Raw genomic sequence first — 17558 nt, 5'->3', positions numbered from 1 at the left:
GTTGGTCTTATCTGGGAAACCAACTGCACATTATTAAGCTTGTGTAAGTATCCTTGAGTCTTCCATAACTTTTATTCTCTGATGCTTCAATATAAACACAGAGCAGAATATCTATTCCCACTTGAACCTTATTCATTAAAGTTAAATCATTAATACATTTCAAAGTCTACAGCCAAAGTGCTCTATAAATTATATCAGTTCCCTGTACTTTTTTAAGGTACACCCCTTGGAATTTTTTCAGTACATTCAGTCAGTTCAGTCGCTCAGTAGTGTCTGACTCTTTACAACCCCATGGACTGCAGCATGCCAGGCCTCCCTGTCCATTACCAACTCCCAGAGTTTACTCAAACTCATGTCCATCTAGTCGGTGATGCCATCCAACCATCTCATCCTCTGTCTTCCCCTTCTCCCCTATGCCTTCAATCTTTCCCAGCATCAGGGTCTTTTCAAATGAGTCAGTTCTTCAGTACATTCAATCGGGTATATATATGTGTCAGAAATTGTGCAGGCATTGAATAAATAAATTCATTAATACAACTAAAACTTACTTGATTTCTAGTACCAGGAGCAGACCTTGCCTCTGCTTACTAACAAGCAAATATAAATGCCAATTTTCAGAAAGAAATCCATGAGAGATCCCAAGAAGACACAAGTCTCCAAGGATCAGGCTGAGGAAGAAGGCCAGGTGGAGGGGTGGGGCAGGAGGACAGGCAAACAATTTGAATATCACCTGATAAATGCTATACCAGCATATAGCCAAACTACTGTCAAAATACAAGAGGGAGGATTTAATTCCCTCTAGAGATTTGGGAAAGGAGGTGAAATCTTCAGGGATTAATAGCCTTTCTACAGGCTTAAAATGAGTGCTGGTAAAGACGGTGGTGATGGTGCTCAGGAAAGCATTTCCTCGGTTGGGAACTCCATGTACCAATGGTGAGGAGTGCATGGATGATCATCAGACTACTCCCACTGATTCATTAGCCTCTTGGCCAAGTACCACCATGGCCTGCTGAACCAGTCTGAGTGGGAGTTGCTATTTCAGGTCTCAAATTTTTTTTCTCCAGAGTGGAGGGTTGCCACATAAAATACAAGATGCCCAGTTAACTTTTGAATTTCAGATAAACGATGAGTAACTTTTTAGTAAAGTCCCCTATATTTAGGACATACTTACATAAACATTATTTATCTGAAGTTCAAATTATTAAAAACGTTGACTTTTTGTGTATTTTACTCACTACATCAGGCAATCCTACCAGAATGGTAAAAACCAGGCGGAGCTTCTGTAGCAGAGACGATAAACAATAAACAAAACGCAACCATGACCCCAGCTTTCTGTAGCCATCCCAGCCCAAAGTCTCTCCAACTGGAAGCCAGAGAGAACAGGCGTCCAAAGAGACACTGTTTCTAGGCAACCACGGCGCGAACTCAGCTGACCATTCACAAGATTCGGGTTAGGCGTGCGGTGCATCCTGGGAGTGAGTTTTCTAAGTTCGGATTCGCCCCCAAAGGCCACGGGACTACAACTCCCAGGAGAGCCAATGGGTCGCTGCGAGGCACGCTGGGGAGTGCTGGTTTTACCCGGTTGAAGAGTCCTGGTGGGTTGCTTGTGTAGCAAGAGATCAAGGCCGATTTTTAGAGAATCGCAACATTAAGAATTCACATAAAAGGTTAAACCGAGCAGTACTGCTTTCAGTACAGACAAAACAAGTCTTCCGGAACATCGTGGTGACACGTGTAGGCGCGCGCTGACGTTACATCGCACGCTGATGGGTGGGGAGTCGCTCCTGCGCGTGACTCCACTTTCTCTTTTTGATTGGCTGTCCTGTAGGTGCGGCGCTCGCTCGCGGACGCCCTTGATTGGTGCCTCGGAGCTGCTGGGTGGGACTCCGGCTGCAGCCGCGGGAGGTCCGGACACTGGCGGCCATGGGACTTGCCGGTAAGTACGCGTCTGACTTCCTGTCGCCGGTCCTCTCTCCATCTTCCAATTGGGACTGGGCTGTCCTCAGGGGAGCATAGCCGGTGATGGAGGGGGCGAAGCCGACCTAGCTTGAGGCTCAGAATTCGGGGTCGAGGGGCTCGGGAGTCGAGTGGGGCTGCGGGTGTGCCGAGGCGGCCGCACTGTAGCCGGTTCCCTGTCGGCTGAGGAGGGCGGGAAGAACGGCCCCGGGACCCTCGGCCTCGGTTTCCTGCTCACTTTCTGGCGTCTCAGGCGAGACCGCGCCTGATCGCGCGGGGTCGCTGACTGAGGCGGAGTCATCTCTTCCTTGGCCCTGGCGCTCCCCAGCGACCTCAGAAAGTGAAGCCGGGACGGCGCCCAGGGGTGGGTTGGAAACACCGTCCTCTTGACCCCAATCCGCCCCGCCCCCCGGGTTACTCTAAGGCTTCTCAGAAGTCTGCTGATAATGACTGTCCAGGGACTCCTTGACTGTGGCTGTGGATTTTACGGCCATCTCGCATTTGCCACTTAAGTGGCTGAGTGGGGACCTTGGACAGATCGCTCAACTTGTCATTTGGAAAATAAAAGAGTTGTTTCACTAGATCTCCAAGTTTCTCTTCAGGTTTAAAATCTTAAGATTTTGTGCTTGTACCGTTTGTTGCGCTTTTACGCCGTGAAGGTGTTAGGCTTGATACCCTGATAGGCAGATTGCTCACAGAACATTGCAGATTAATGACAGAACTTTAAATGATTTCATCTGGTGCTTTACTCACTGTTTTCATTATCACTCATCTTTTAAAATTGAATGGAACTGGAAATTCAGGTTTAAGTGAGAAACCACAGTAAGAAAACCTTACTGAAGCTGCTTAACAGTACAAACTTATCTCTTGATTTGGTAATATTGAATCTTAATTAGTAAATTCCGCTCAACAAACACTTATTATTTCTGAGACTGTGTTTAAAATAAAGATGACCTTGTTGGAGAGAATAGACTTTGCACAAGCTGTTGCTTTGCATTTTCTGAGTTTGTGGTGAATCAGAAACTCAGACCTTTAGAATGGCTTCCCATTGTTGAGTTTTCTTGAGGCATGGAAATCTCATTTGTAAAAGCTGAGAATGAGTTTCACTTGCTTTCTCTTTTGCGTTAACAATCTAAGACTCTGTAGTCATATTGAATATTTAGTGCGCATTTTGCACTGATGTTTTCGGGGACCCCTTAGCTGAACATTTCCTGCTTCAGATGTAGAAAATGGCCCCAGATCCAGCCCATCTCTAGTTTTTATGTTTAGATTCCGAACTGAAGAAAGGGTCATTAGTGGAGGGAAGATGTACATAACTGAAAGTTTTAAGAAATGAAAGGAATGGTTTGATTATCACCATTTTTGAATAAGGAAGGGGAAAGTGAGGTCTGGCATGTGCTACAAGTGATACTTTAGAAAGTTGCTCTCAAAAGACAGTTCTTATTCCGGATATATTTCTAGTGTAAACCACAGAGTTAATACTAGCGAACTTGATGGGAGTCTTTGAGTCAATGGCTTGGGCTCTGAAGTGAGGTTAGCAAACCTTTTCTGTAAAGAGTTGCACATCTAATTGTCTGGATAAACTGCTTGGTTAGTATGGCAAAGTATTATTATACTTTGGTAACAAAAATTATTTAAAATTATGTATAGTGGTATTCTTAGATCAAAATTAAGGTATGAGGACCATTGCAGAGTCTAGTTTTGTTGTATGGCCCACAGTAAATGGTAAGCAAGTAAATGCTGTCGAATGCATGACTACATCGTATGTTTTATTTCTAGGGAGAGAGCTAACAGATTTACATTAACATTAAAACATATGTATGTCTGGATTTGGAGTGCGGAATGCATTTTGTCTCTGAGCTGAGATCCTGTCTACTCTCTCTTTCAGGTACTAGAGGACACCTATCTTAACTGGGTTGCTCTGAGGACTAATGCCTAAACCGTCTCAGCATGGCCTATAGAGGAAGAGGTGGGCGTGGCCAGCCTTCCTCAGCATCACTCTCCCGTGTCATCCCTGGAAGTCTTCACACATTTAGGACCTGTGCCCATAATATATGCATGGTGTCGGACTTTTTCTACCCAAACATGGGAGGCGTGGAAAGTCACATTTACCAGCTCTCTCAGTGCCTGATTGAAAGAGGGCACAAGGTCATAATTGTCACCCACGCTTACGGAAATCGCAAAGGCATCCGTTACCTCACTAATGGCCTCAAAGTCTATTACTTGCCTCTGAAAGTCATGTACAACCAATCTACAGCCACGACCCTCTTTCACAGTCTGCCATTGCTCAGGTACATATTTGTTCGGGAGAGAGTCACGATAATCCATTCACATAGTTCCTTTTCTGCCATGGCCCATGATGCCCTCTTCCACGCCAAGACAATGGGCCTCCAGACAGTCTTCACGGACCATTCCCTTTTCGGATTTGCTGATGTCAGCTCGGTGCTTACAAACAAGCTTCTAACTGTGTCTCTTTGTGACACAAACCACATAATTTGTGTCTCTTACACTAGTAAGGAAAACACTGTGCTAAGAGCAGCACTGAATCCTGAAATAGTGTCCGTCATTCCTAATGCTGTAGATCCTACTGACTTCACTCCAGACCCATTTAGAAGGCATGATAGTATAATAACTATTGTTGTTGTCAGCAGACTTGTTTACAGAAAAGGTAATGAAATGATAGCTACAATTGTACTGCGCAGCCTTTTTTTCCTTGTAGAAAGCTGTTGAATATCTGTGTTATAATGATTGTTGGGCTTCTCATTTTGTTTTACGGCTTTATAACTACTTCTGTGTTAAATATAGTAAACAAGGCTCTAATATGTTTTATACATCCTAAAGGAGAAATTTCTGGAACAGTGGTAAATACTATTCCTACCCTTACCGCCCACCTTTGATGTTTTAATAGTTGCTTAAAGGAATAACAATAACCTGATGCTGTTTAATAGTTCAGGTCTTTTGAAAATTTCCCTACATATACAGTGAGAAGTACAGGGCCCAGCCTACCACATAACCCTTTTTTTTCATTGCAGATATTTTGAAAGCTAAGAAAATCCCAAGGGTGAAAACTAACATCAGCTGTAACCGTGTGATTCAGGGATGACCCTAATGAATGTTTTGATTTATAGCTTTCCTGTCGTTTGTAATTCATTTACTCAGAGTCAGTGAGCTTGTTCTGCACATTGCTGTTCTGTAGCTTGCTTATTTCCTTTCAGTGTAGATAAGACAATAATGTGTTGGCAGGTAAGTGATGAAGAAAGCGGGGTTAGATGGCCCAAAATCCTATCCTGGTTCCGTCCTGCTGTGTCATCGATGACAAGCTGCTTAACATCTCTGAGTCTCAATTTTTTCGTTTTGTATGGTTCGAGCAACAGTGGTGATCTTGTAAGGTTCAGTGATGGTTCCTATAAAGTACTCGGGAAGGGTCTGCTGTGCCCAGAGAGGATGGTTTCAGTGCCTCTGCAGCATTTCACGGATACCGCAGCCTCGCTGACTCCAAGTCCGAAGCAGTCTGGTTATTCAAAACATAAATGGTCTTCTGGATGGTATCGGAAAACCAATTGTCAGCAATCAAAATTGTCACTAAAAGTAGGGAATTGTTAAAAAGATAATATGTAACCACCCTTTAAAATATTTGAATTTACTCAAAATACTGTTACCATGCACTGAATTGCCAATAAGATGTAGGCCTGTAGGCTTAAGAGTACTGGTCCATTGGTTTGAGCTGAATCATCTTTCTTGCACAGTCACCTTCAAGAAGCATAATTTAACAGTTGCCAATTTGGGTCTCTCATGTGTGATGAGAACCTAAAGGCATGTGAAGTGATGTACCTCTGGATTTTCCATTTGTTTTTGATCTTACACAGTGGTTCAGGATACCCCCTGATCTGACAAGGACTTTTTCTGTGTCTTGACTGAATGTTTCAGACTGTTCAGCTTAGCTTCACAGAAACTCATTTTGTCCGTTTATGCGCTATTAGGTAAGCCAAATACAGTAACAAGTGCAGTTGGTATCAAACAGATTTGTGGAGAAATGCAGCTGATTCCTGGTACGCATGCAGCTCAGCAGTGGGATCCGAAGTGCCCCAGTGCACTGGGGAGTGCAGATGTGGGCCTTGGTCAGGATGGTTTAGGAATGCACAGCCTTAGTCTGCTGTGATCCGATAAACCGAGGTTGGTGAGGGAACCACTGAACTGCGTTTTGAGGCGTGAAAGCAGTGGCATGCTTTCATTCTTGAAGAAGATGCGAATGGAGCAGCATTCTGTGTTCTGAATCCCTCTTGGGAGATTGGTGATGTGTTTATGCCTGTTTTTTTTTTGTTTGTTTGTTTTTTGCTTTTTAGCAAATAATATACCCTGGTGACAGAGCCAGCTAAGAAAGCATATGATGCATACATGGTCAAGGATCAGAGCAGAATTAACTTATCTGTTCAAAGATTGAACCTGGTACCTTTACCTCACTAATCATGGTATTTTAACCAGCTGAGCTAACCAACAGCAGCTATAGCCTTTCCTGTTCTCAGTTCAATAATTAAAAAAAAAATTTATCAAACCCTCGCCATTTGCCAGTAACATTCTAAGACAGAACAGCCATATCTGTAGCCCCAAAGAGATTAATTAATGGCCTGTTAATTATTAATAAATTAATTTCTTCAGGAGGTGTTCATTTGGACCAGATATCAAAGGCCACTGAAACGTATTAAGTAAGAGGATAAATCAAAGTTCTACCTCCCAGGATTCCTGGCCGGCCTCTTTCCTTTTCTGTTGAGCCTGTTTTGCTCTTAGGCAGGGTTTCGCAGTGCTCCTGTGCATGTGCAGGCATGCCCCACTTCTTGCTCTAGTGGTAATGATGACTTACATTTATGTTCTGCAGTTGATAAAGCCTGTGCATGGTATAGTACCTCATTTGACCCTCCCAACTGTAGTGTAGATGTTATCTGCGTGTAACAAAGAAACTGAATCTCAGAGAGGGTAAGTAACTCACCCAGGTTACACAGTAAGTAACAGAGGTAACCAGCCTGAGTTGAGCCCTTCTCAAGTTAAGGTCTCCTGTTCCTCCATCCTCAGCCCAGCCATTATCCTAGGTATAGATTCAGGAAGTTCTTTAAAATACTGTTAGACTATGCTTTAAAAGAACTTTGAATCAGAAATTTTCTTGCCCATTTTGTGTGAATATGGCAGTTGAAAGTCCTGTGTGTTTCGTTGCGTTAGGCTCTTGGTAGAGGTACCAGAGCATTTTTTATTTGTGGGGAGCACTCAGTGTTAGCTGTTGGTAGGAATTCCGATTATTACTCTATATGTTGTGTTTGTTGTTTTTTTTTTTTTCATTTAAAGAATGGATTCTTAACCTTTGTATTAGAAGAAAGAGGGGAAGGAATTATAGGAGGCTGATTGTTAGAAGTCAGTAAAACGTCTAGTTTATCTAGAATCTAGTTGATGGGCTTGATGATACACTTGAAACAGCTAAGATTTTAATGAGAAGGTTTCATAATTCATAAATGCCACATGTGAGTTTGCTAATGCAGTCATATTTTGAAAATACTAGCAGTTTATTTAATCCTACTTTGAATTATTTAATTAAAATGAACCTTTATTTCTCGTACCATCTTTTTAATAATTAATCTGCCTATATTTGGGAAGATTGATTGAAGTGCAGTTCTTGTGTATGTGTCTGTGTGCATTTTTTTAAGCTTTAATTGGCTTATTTTACATTTACTTTTGAATGTGTGTGGTTTGTCATTGTTAATGAACTAAATTCTGAAACATCACTACTGCTGTCTCTTTGTATAGCCACTTTTCAGACTAGTGGAGCATAATTTACTTTGCTGCCTTTTATTGCCTGAGGTTGTATTTACATATTATGAGAAAGTATTTCATTAAAAGGAAAGAAAGGACCGAGATACACCCTTTCGTTCTATAGACTATAATGATCTGGCACATGAGGTCCTTCCACCTTCATCCACTGTCATTTGGGGCAAGTGGGCTATCACAGGTTTAGATGGACTGTTCTTATAAATTTTGCTGATACCATAGTGTTCGCTGCAAAATCCTGTGTACAAACCGCATTCTTAACAAAATGGAGGCAGCAGTTATGTTTTGCTGCTTAGCCCTTACCTATAGTAGGAGGTAGAATCACAGTTCAGTAGAATTTTATGGTTGAAAGAGACCTTGGACTTTAGGTACAGTGGTCTCTTCGTCTTCTATATCGGGAAACTTTCCCATTGTCAAAGGCCTTGCTCGTACAAAGGCTGGAACAAGCCCCAGATCTCCAGTCAGCTCTCCTGTTCTGTAGAAAAATTTAACTGAAATGTTAGCTACCTCTAATGCCTTTTTTAGTCACAGGCCTTGTGTAATCACAGGTGAATAACTTGAATACTTTCAAAACAGAATAGTCTACAAACTGAGTGGGTAGAAGGTAACAATGGTGTCAGTGTATATATCTTCCAGAATTCTTGGGGGACCCCTGATAGTTTGTGAGTGATTCCACCATTCTAGGAAAGGGTTAAGGGAATTTGTTTCCCTGCTTATGTAAGCTAGTACTTTTCGAAGTGAGTGCATTCTCAGTTCTGATAAAAACTTTAAATTTAATTATTAACATCTCCAACATTCAACTTTATGTTTTCAGGGACCGATTTACTTAGTGGTATAATACCTGAACTCTGTCAGAAATATCCTGATTTAAAATTCATAATTGGAGGAGAGGGACCAAAGAGAATCATTTTGGAAGAAGTACGGGAAAGATACCAGCTCCATGACAGGTATTGATGGATTCCATATTGTCTTGGGTGAGAAAATAATCTTTTACCTAAATTTGGTTTTGGTTTCGTGCCTGCATTAAGTGGGCTGCTTCTGCTACATGTACTTGATAAAGTAATGCAAAGCCTATTTTTAAAAAAATGATATAAATGGGAAACCCTAGATAGGGTATTCATTATTTTTTTTTTTTTAGCCCAGTATTATTTGACTTTAGAAACTGGTTGGGGCACCCAAGAATGCACAAAAAAACAACTACTTTGATTGGAAGTGTTTGCAGATTCTCAAGCCACACTGAGTTGTGATTTAAATAACATGGCCCAAATCATGTAAATTGCTCTGCATATACAGATTCAAACATTTCTCTTCCTTGTTAACTTAGATAACAGGTGAGCTGTGTGCATGTGAAGCCTCAATTTAAAAGAGACATTTTCCTATTTAGAAATGATACTTTAACATTTACTCATCAAAGTGTATTAATATTTTCATGGAAGGCAAACTAATTTTGGAGAGGATGAAATTTGATCTGTGACAAAAGTTAGAAATATGTATAGCTCTATGAGTTTTAACCAAACAGTTTTATATGACTTTTAGATCAGAGTTGGGTGATACCAGACTTTTGAGATGGAAAAGGTTAGAAGCTTATGATTGGTATTTCTTTTATACCATGATTGTTACTCCCCTCTTTCTTCTCTTGTTTCAAACATCAGAGTGCGTCTCTTGGGAGCCTTAGAGCACAAGGATGTTAGAAATGTCTTAGTTCAAGGACATATTTTTCTTAATACTTCTCTTACGGAAGCATTCTGCATGGCGATTGTGGAAGCAGCCAGTTGTGGTTTACAGGTAAAAAGCTTGGAGGGCTTATTACATTGCTGGGGTTTCTGCATGTGTCTTTTGAAAAATAATCAGATGCAGTCTGTTATATTTTTTTAAGTTGGTTTTGCTTGTTTACCTGAGAGATGAATTCTGGTGGATCACATTTTTTTGTTTTGTTTTGTTTTTCTTTTTAAGGTTGTAAGTACCAGGGTTGGTGGAATTCCTGAAGTACTTCCAGAAAATCTTATCATTTTATGTGAGCCTTCTGTAAAATCTTTGTGTGAGGGATTGGAAAAAGCTATTTTCCAACTGAAATCAGGAGCATTGCCACCTCCAGAAAATATCCATAACATTGTAAAGACTTTCTACACCTGGAGGAACGTTGCAGAGAGAACTGAAAAAGTACGTCACGTGCTAGAGAAGGGTATTTGAAGATTGTGTCTGGAATTCTTACCTGATGTTTCACATACACATTTACTTCTTTTATTATAGGTTTACCATTTCTTCTCTATTGCTTAACTTTATGAAGTCTCTTTCCAAATGAGACTTCTTTTTGTATATACTAGGCTAAGTTTCTAGTCAGATCATTGCCTTTGACATCTGAAAAATAGTAATGCAGTATCTAGACCTTTCGTTAAACTGGCCATGTAAGAGTTACAGACTTTTCTAGAAGTTACAACAATTAGAGGCAAAACTAATATTAAAATCTACTTTTAGACATTTTTTTGAGGCTGTTTATAATTCTAAAGCATATAGGTCTATTGGAAAATACCTGGTTTTGCTTAGCCCAGTTGTGGCAACTTTGTAACTTACAAATATGTAATTCAGGCTACTTCCAGAACTTGTGTGGCTCTTGCTAGCTGCTGTGATTTTTTTTTTTTTAATTGAAAGGAGATTTTTGCATCTTTGGGCTGACGGGGAACATAGTAAGTTAGAATTCCAAATGCACATGACAAATGTAAGTAGGATCACAAATAGAAAGCAGCAGTAGAGAATTTCCAAAAGGACAGGTGCAGGAAATAGGTTAATGTCCTTAGGTAGGAGAGTACAGTTGTGGGAAATGCCTCCTTATTTTGAGGTCAGTACTTCAGTTATTCTACTCAATTTCGTCCTTGTTTAACTGCCTCTCATTACTTCGTCTGCCTCCTGCCTCTTGTTACAACATAACAAGCTGAATGGAAATGCTGTGCTTATTAGTATTTGGAAACTGTGCAGAAGGACAGTTGGTTGGGACCCTGGAGAAGATAGTGCTGTGTACTCTTACCTGTATTCAGTGGAGCTGCTAGTTTCTAGCCCAAAGTTGGGAGCTACATAGAGCTGAGCAAGCAGAAAGGCTTTCTTGTGGTTGGTTTGTTTTTTTTTTTTTATATATAATTGCTTTACAATGTTGTGTTAGTTTCTGCTATACAATAAAGTGATTCAGCTGTATGCATACATATATCCGCTCCCTCCCACCCAGCCCCTCTAGGTCATTACAGAGTCTTAACTGGCTTAAATTGTAAATTCCCATACATAAGGTGAGCCCGTATTTGAATGGAAGTGCAAAAAAACTCTCAAAAATTGTCATACACATTTTCTATTGAAACATGAGATATTTGCATTAACAAACAGTTTTGACTGAAATAACCCTGAGGTATTTTCTAGAAGTTAACTCCACCAGTGACTCCACCTGTTTGAAATAACTACATTTCCTTGTTTTCCTGTGGCAGTTGGGGCACAGCACTGAGTGCTTTCTGGGAGTGTGTGGCAGAACTGTCTCAGGAGCCTTTCAGGCTCTGTTGATTTCTATTTTCCTGTGCCCCTGCCACTGCTGGATTCTCACAAGACCCTTTGCGAGGGGGTAGGGGTGGAATTCGGGAGTGGTGGGCAGGGATATTTGGTTAGGCAGCTTTTCTTAGTGAGGCCCACCCTGACTGAAAACCATAGCTCTAATTGTGCCTTACCTTTTTGATCAACATGTAAACCTCGGAAGTTTGCCCTGTTATACATAGCAAGTTCAGGGGCAAAGAATTATGGTGATAGTTTTTCAGTCTATGTTAAAGGAGCGAATTGGGGTTTTATTTAAACCACAAATTTTCCTTCAGTTACGCTTAAAGTAATAGTAGAACATCTGTATTGTTTTCAGTTTTACACTCTATGACGGTTTATAGTATACATGCAAAGAAGAAAGTGAATCCTTATCGCTAATGGATTGTCAAGCCTGTCATTCTCTCCATAGTAGCAAAGTATTATTTTGTCACTTGAGATCATAAGTTAACTGACCTAGAAATAAAGGTGGACGTACGGGTGAGTTTCTAGTTGCTCTTTTAATTCTACCTGTTTCACACAGGGTGTTTGATCCCTTTCAACTCCTTAGTTTAACTGCTATCTAGAAAAATTAATCAAGAAATTAAATTGGTGTTTGTGCTGAAAAGATATTTTTTCAGTTATAATTCACCACTCAGTGTAATGCTTGACATTTGTTGTTCAGTCGCTAAGTCGTGTCTGCCACTTTGTGACCCTGTGGATTGCAGCATGCCAGGCTTCCCTGTCTTTCAGTGTCTCCTGAAGTTGGCTTAAGTTCCTGTCCATTGAGTCAGTGATGCTATCTAACCATCTCCATTTCCTGGAGGAGGAAATGGCAAACCACTCCAGTGTTCTTGCCCCGAGAACCCTGTGAACAGTATGAAAATGCTCGACATAACTCTAACTAAAATGTATTCCAAATGTCCTCAGGGTAGAGGAGCTAGACAAAAACAGCCCGTACCTTTCAGAGACCATTGATCTTTAGAACTTGCTCTGCACATCAGAACTTTGCTGAGGTCAAAACGAGATAGTTTACAGATCTGATAACGTGAGAATGAGCACGAGTAATGACCATGTGCACTTAAAAAACACGAAGGCCGGCCCATTTTATGTGTTTGAAGTAACTTCAGAGAGCTTTTTTTTTGAATATTTCAGAGTTTAGTGCTTAGCAGTTCTTTAAAAAAGCAAGCCATCTATTACCAGTTCTCAGCAGTGAACTTTATTTGCCAGTGTTTGGCCTGTCCCATCTACCCAAATTTCCCCCATCCATTTCCCCTCCTTTTATTTGGCATCCATGAAATGTCTCTGTTTTCTCCATGCCTGTGCACAGCAACTCAGCCTCTCATGGCTGTGGAGAGAAGAGCCTCTCTGAACCCGTAGATTGTAACTTTCTGGTAGTAGTTGAATCAAGGAGTCCTAAAGGGCCAGTCCTGCTTTTGGAAGTCACTGCTGAATTAAACACGGCCTTAACAGAGGCAGCCCCCAAAGCCATTCCAGCTTCTCAGGACTTTGGAATTCTCCTAGTTGGTTAAATATTGCTGGGGATCCCCTAGGGCACAGGGGCCGAGGTAGATTCATCTGGGTGTCCCAGGGTAAAAATACCCGAGTGATTTGTCCAGAGGAGGCATCCATAAGTGAATCAAATGGCAGTACTTAGTGTAAGCAGCTTCATTCATCACATCATTACTGTAACAACAGTGAATTGTAAGTGCTTCCTGTTTACATCTCTAAAGCACTCCTGACCTGTGTAGGTCATCGTTTTGTTGCGGCCTGCCATGTGCTCATTTTTGGTTCTCTCCCGCCAGGTATACGACCGAGTGGCAGGAGAAGCTGTGTTACCCATGGACAAACGGCTGGACAGACTCATTTCTCACTGTGGCCCCGTGACAGGCTACATTTTTGCTCTGTTGGCTGTATTCAACTTTCTCTTCCTCATCTTCCTGAGATGGGTGACTCCAGATTCTTTAATTGATGTTGCAATAGATGCTACAGGGCCAAAGGGTGCCTGGACTCATCGATATCCTTATAGTAAAAGGGGGGCTGAGCATACTGTGCTGTCTAAAACAAGGTAGAAGAAAGCCTGAGTTGTGAGATTTTCAATACTTGTAATAATTCTATTAAGACTATTGAAAATAACCTTGCTTTTTTTCTTTTTCATTTTAAACTTAATTTAGTAAGTTATGCTACCTCTATATCATTCAATGTTTTATTTTGAGGAAAGATAAACACTTATGCAATTCCTGAGTGTTGAAACTCCTTGCACTTACTTAAAATTTAGGAGAGAGCATTGAAGCCACTCAGGTATGCAATTTTTCAGACTACTGAAATCCCTCTAGCAGAGATGTTTAACGTTATATTTTGGGAGCTTTGGGTGCCGAAGGGCCAAACGTTTCCTGGGCATTTTTTGGCCAGTTTTAAATGTTCTACCATTAGACGTTCACCAGATGTTTACAGGTTTTCTTTAGGGAAGTGTAACAACTCTATGAACTATTTTTTAAGTCATGTTCATACTGTGTTTATTAGACATTGAAGTCATGTTCGTAACTTATTGGGTACACTCAGTAAGTGTTCCATATAATCAGGTTTCTTGAGTAAAATGGGCTGTCAGCAGCCAGCCTGTGTGAAGCACCTGTCACGTGTTGAACTAGATGCTTCCTGCGTTAGGAACCAGGGGATGCATTCATTCCTTGTTGATCACTCAAATAAATGGCTCACTTCGTCATGGTCATATTTGACATGAAGTGGTAAGATAGCCACCACGCCAAAAATGCTGATGGTTTTTAATGCCAGGAAAAACTTGCCTGCATACTCCGAGTTCTTCTCTGATCTGTTGGATGCATTCTCCTAGGTCAAGCCTTCGTCTTCAGTTGTGTGTATGAAAATGCTTCTTGCTTTTTAAATACTAGGGACCGATCCCACTGTTGATGATAGTGCAAAGAAACCCTCCACGTCTCTCAGTGCATAATTTAGTCCTCTGTCAATGCCTTCGTGTTTTCTGAGCAGAATGTATGAGGTGTGCCATCTCAAAATCAGCTGCTACCCCGGATCTTTGATAGAAGTCACCTCCCTTCACTTGTGGCCTAGCTGATGCCTGATAAGTATTGTCAGTGTGCAGAAGTCTTGCCCCCAGAATGTTTTGTTTATAGCCAGTTGAGTCTGAAAATTTTAGGAACACAGTCTCTTTGTGGATGGATGTTTTTAACTATAATCGTTGTTGCCCAGAGCCATGGGTTTTTAAACCCCCAATTATCCACATGGTGTGTCTTATTAATTCTTTGAACTCATTAGAATAAATTTTTGTGATAAAGGACTGTGAAGTCACAAGAATGAGGCACTGTGGACGCGCTAGTTAGACGCTGGCAGTGTTGTGATTCTTTACAAGATTTTTTTTAATGACAACATTCACAGAACTTTAAAAAAGTATCTTAACATGTCTGTTAGTTGGTTGCCACTGATACATAAGAAATATATTTGTGCTTTTAAAACACAAATGCGAGAGTACAGTTTTAATATCTAGAAGTTAGGGGCTCTTTCATTAAAGAAAAACAGACTGGCCCAAACCATTCAGTCTCACTGGGACTTTTAGGCATAGAAACTGAGTTATATAAATAATGAAATAAACAGTGCCAGTATTCATGATAAAGCGGGGAACTGTATAACATTTGGTTTTATTCTGTTCATTAATTTTTAAAGGCATACTCCTGTTTTATCTTTTATTTTTTTCTTAGCTTTTTTTTCCTTCAAAATTATCATTTAACTATTAAACTGCCATTTATTTCGCATGGAAATAGGGTTTAACGTTCTTGCATGAAAAATATGTAAGTTGCATATTTTCCTTATTTTTTTCTTTAATAAGTGGAAGTAAATTTGCTTGTTCTAGTACATCTGAATTTTCAGGCTTCCTGAATACCTTAATTGTAACTGTCAGTGTTGCACTGGTCAATATGTGGAAACATATTGTTCTACCCTGCTACTTACATTTATTTGAAAGTGAACTTGCAGTGATAAGGAATATATGAAAAATATATTGTGTTTCTTTTGATGTTGCAGAAAGTAGCACATGTAAAACTGATTTATAAAAACACACTACCTGTCCAAAAATAAAGACCAAAATGACATTTTGACATTTTTCTGAATTTGCCTTGTTTGAGAAACAGAATATTATTAACTAGTTGAGCAATACTCCCCCCACCTACCTACCTCGCATGCTTTTTTTTTTTTAGAGCAGTCTGATGTTTTGCTTAGTCTGTTAGTGAAACAGGAAATATGGAAATATCTTTCAATTGATTAATTACTCTGTCATCTTTTCTTTCTAGAATATTCTTTGTTTTAATCATGGAATAGCAAGTTCAATTGTGCCTTTGTTTCCTGATCCAAACAAGCCTGTATTTTTCACTTCACTAGAATTACTGTGTAAGACAAATGAATACTTCTGTAAACTATTGTGTATGTGAATTACATAATTATACTCTATATCTTGTAAGCTATTTTAAGAAAAATTGGAATTTTGACTTCATTTATTGAAACTCAGTGTACCATCAGTCCCTGCTTCACCTGCACCCTACTCACAGGACTGACCTTCCTACATACTTGCCCTGGCCCCAGCTAGTGCTTATTCTAATCTCTCCATCAAACATCTCCACCTGATAGCTTCTCAAAGGAGCTGTGAGGGGTGTGTCCCTGTGCTATTTCCCTGGTAACTGATGAGCCACCTGACTTCAGTTCCCCTGGAGCTGCTAATCTGCCCCTTCCCTTAGTAGCAAAACCTCCTATCTCCATGTCCTGCCGTCCTGCTTCCTGTTACCTACAGCACGAATTGGGGTGTCGCTCCAGGACCTTGCTTCAGATGTGTAAGATCCCCCATCTATTAAACCACTGATGTCTCTATCACTGACTCTGCTGGGCTTTTCGATCTTGAGGCTGGGCAAGTACAGGGCTTGGCAGGCCTATGGGGTACAGCCCAATGCCCAGCTTCTCCCACCTTCTTTGTTGGAAGCAGTTCTCTACATTGATAAGTTCTTTTTTAAAAAAAAAAAAATTTGTTTATATAGTTATTTGACTGCTCCAGGTCTTAGTTGTGGCATGTGGGATCTAGTTTGCCGACCAGGGCCCCTTGCACTGGGAACTCGGAGTCTTAGCCACTGGACCAGCAAGAAAGTCTCCAGTGATATGTTCTGATTTCTATTACACCAAAACTTACTTTTAGCTCAGTCATGGTATAATAGGTCTGTGTTTAGTTTCGCAAAGGTTTTTTACAGGCCTTTTTGTCCTTCTCTGCATTCTCCAAAGATGTTAAATTGTATTATCCTGTTCTGAATTTTTAAAATATGAAATTCTGAAAATCAAAGCTCTCTACAGTAGATTTTGATTTGTATTCAACAATCCTTTGGGGAGTTGATTTTCCGTTATCCTTCACTCTTGGCTGTGGCTCAGTTATTCTCAGCGGGATGTGGCGGTGGTGATTTTGTCCCCTGGGGGACATCTGGCAATACCTGGAGACATTTCTGGTTGTTCGAACTGGATAAGAGTGGGGCATTGGCATCGCACACCAAAGAATTATCTGGTCCAAAATGTCAGTAGTGCCGAGGCTGGGAAACCCTGATGCTCTAGATGGTTTTGCCTTCTTTACAAGATACTCTGAGTTAACTCGTCATTTCAGTAGCCTTTTATACCCATCTCAAACGTAGTGCTCAAATATAATAAAGATAATCTCTTAAATAGTACAAAAGTCGAGCTTCTCACAGCCAGCTTTTCTGGTATGTAAAATGAAAAGTATAGTCATGTTTTAGGTGAAAAAATTAAGTTCAAAACAAGATCGAATAATGTTATGTATTACTAGATACATCATTGGGCCAACGTGGGTAAATGATCGCCTTCTTCCAGAACAGTTGGAGAAAGAAACATGAACTAAAACGCTTGTGTTTCTGTATTTTAATAGCTTGGCCAGGTAATCTAAGCTTGGTAAAGAAAACCTTGTATGTTAGTATCTGTCCTTGCAAATGGAAACCACACAAGTTCACACAAGTTTGTGATGGCGTGGAGATACTACACTGAAATGGATACGTTATATATTGTGCCTTGGGGTTGATTCTCATGTCTTACTCTTTTACAGAGTATAGGGAGATAGTTCTTACACAGGGAGTCATTCTAATTTGTCTGAGTGCTAGGAGAAACTCCCATAGTTTTGCATCAAGCATTTATTAAATAAGGTTGATTTAGTTGTCTCCTATAATTTTATTTGGGTTTGT

At 40.5% G+C, this 17558-nt stretch overlaps 2 protein-coding genes across 4 annotated transcripts in view; both read left to right on the top strand.

Annotated features, from left to right (window-relative positions):
- The first annotated feature begins 1513 nt into the window (after nucleotides 1-1513).
- Nucleotides 1514-17558, top strand: PIGA (phosphatidylinositol glycan anchor biosynthesis class A). Of its 3 annotated transcripts, XR_011463287.1 has the most exons (9): nucleotides 1514-1595; nucleotides 1829-1936; nucleotides 3845-4624; nucleotides 8582-8714; nucleotides 9420-9552; nucleotides 9721-9927; nucleotides 11651-11811; nucleotides 13116-13259; nucleotides 15627-17558. XR_011463287.1 is itself a non-coding variant. In XM_070366228.1 (8 exons), the coding sequence occupies exons 3-8, from the start codon at nucleotides 3907-3909 to the stop codon at nucleotides 15762-15764; spliced, it is 1473 nt and encodes a 490-aa protein (XP_070222329.1). In that variant the 5' UTR covers nucleotides 1514-1595; nucleotides 1829-1936; nucleotides 3845-3906; the 3' UTR covers nucleotides 15765-17558. The 3 variants fall into 3 exon arrangements, 2 of the variants coding, with proteins under 2 accessions (XP_070222329.1, XP_005903177.1); XM_070366228.1 differs by lacking the exon at nucleotides 11651-11811; XM_005903115.2 differs by lacking the exons at nucleotides 11651-11811; nucleotides 15627-17558 and having other exon boundaries at nucleotides 13116-13388.
- ASB11 (ankyrin repeat and SOCS box containing 11) overlaps nucleotides 15588-17558 on the top strand; it is a 32138-nt gene continuing 30167 nt past the window's right edge. The window contains exon 1 of the mRNA XM_070366230.1: nucleotides 15588-15723. The gene's annotated coding sequence lies outside the window, so the exon portion shown is untranslated. The remainder of the gene's footprint in view (nucleotides 15724-17558) is intronic.

The sequence above is a fragment of the Bos mutus genome, chromosome X (genome assembly GCF_027580195.1).
Source record: "Bos mutus isolate GX-2022 chromosome X, NWIPB_WYAK_1.1, whole genome shotgun sequence".
Classification (NCBI taxonomy): Eukaryota; Metazoa; Chordata; class Mammalia; order Artiodactyla; family Bovidae; genus Bos; species Bos mutus.
This window is presented reverse-complemented; position numbering and strand designations above follow the sequence as displayed.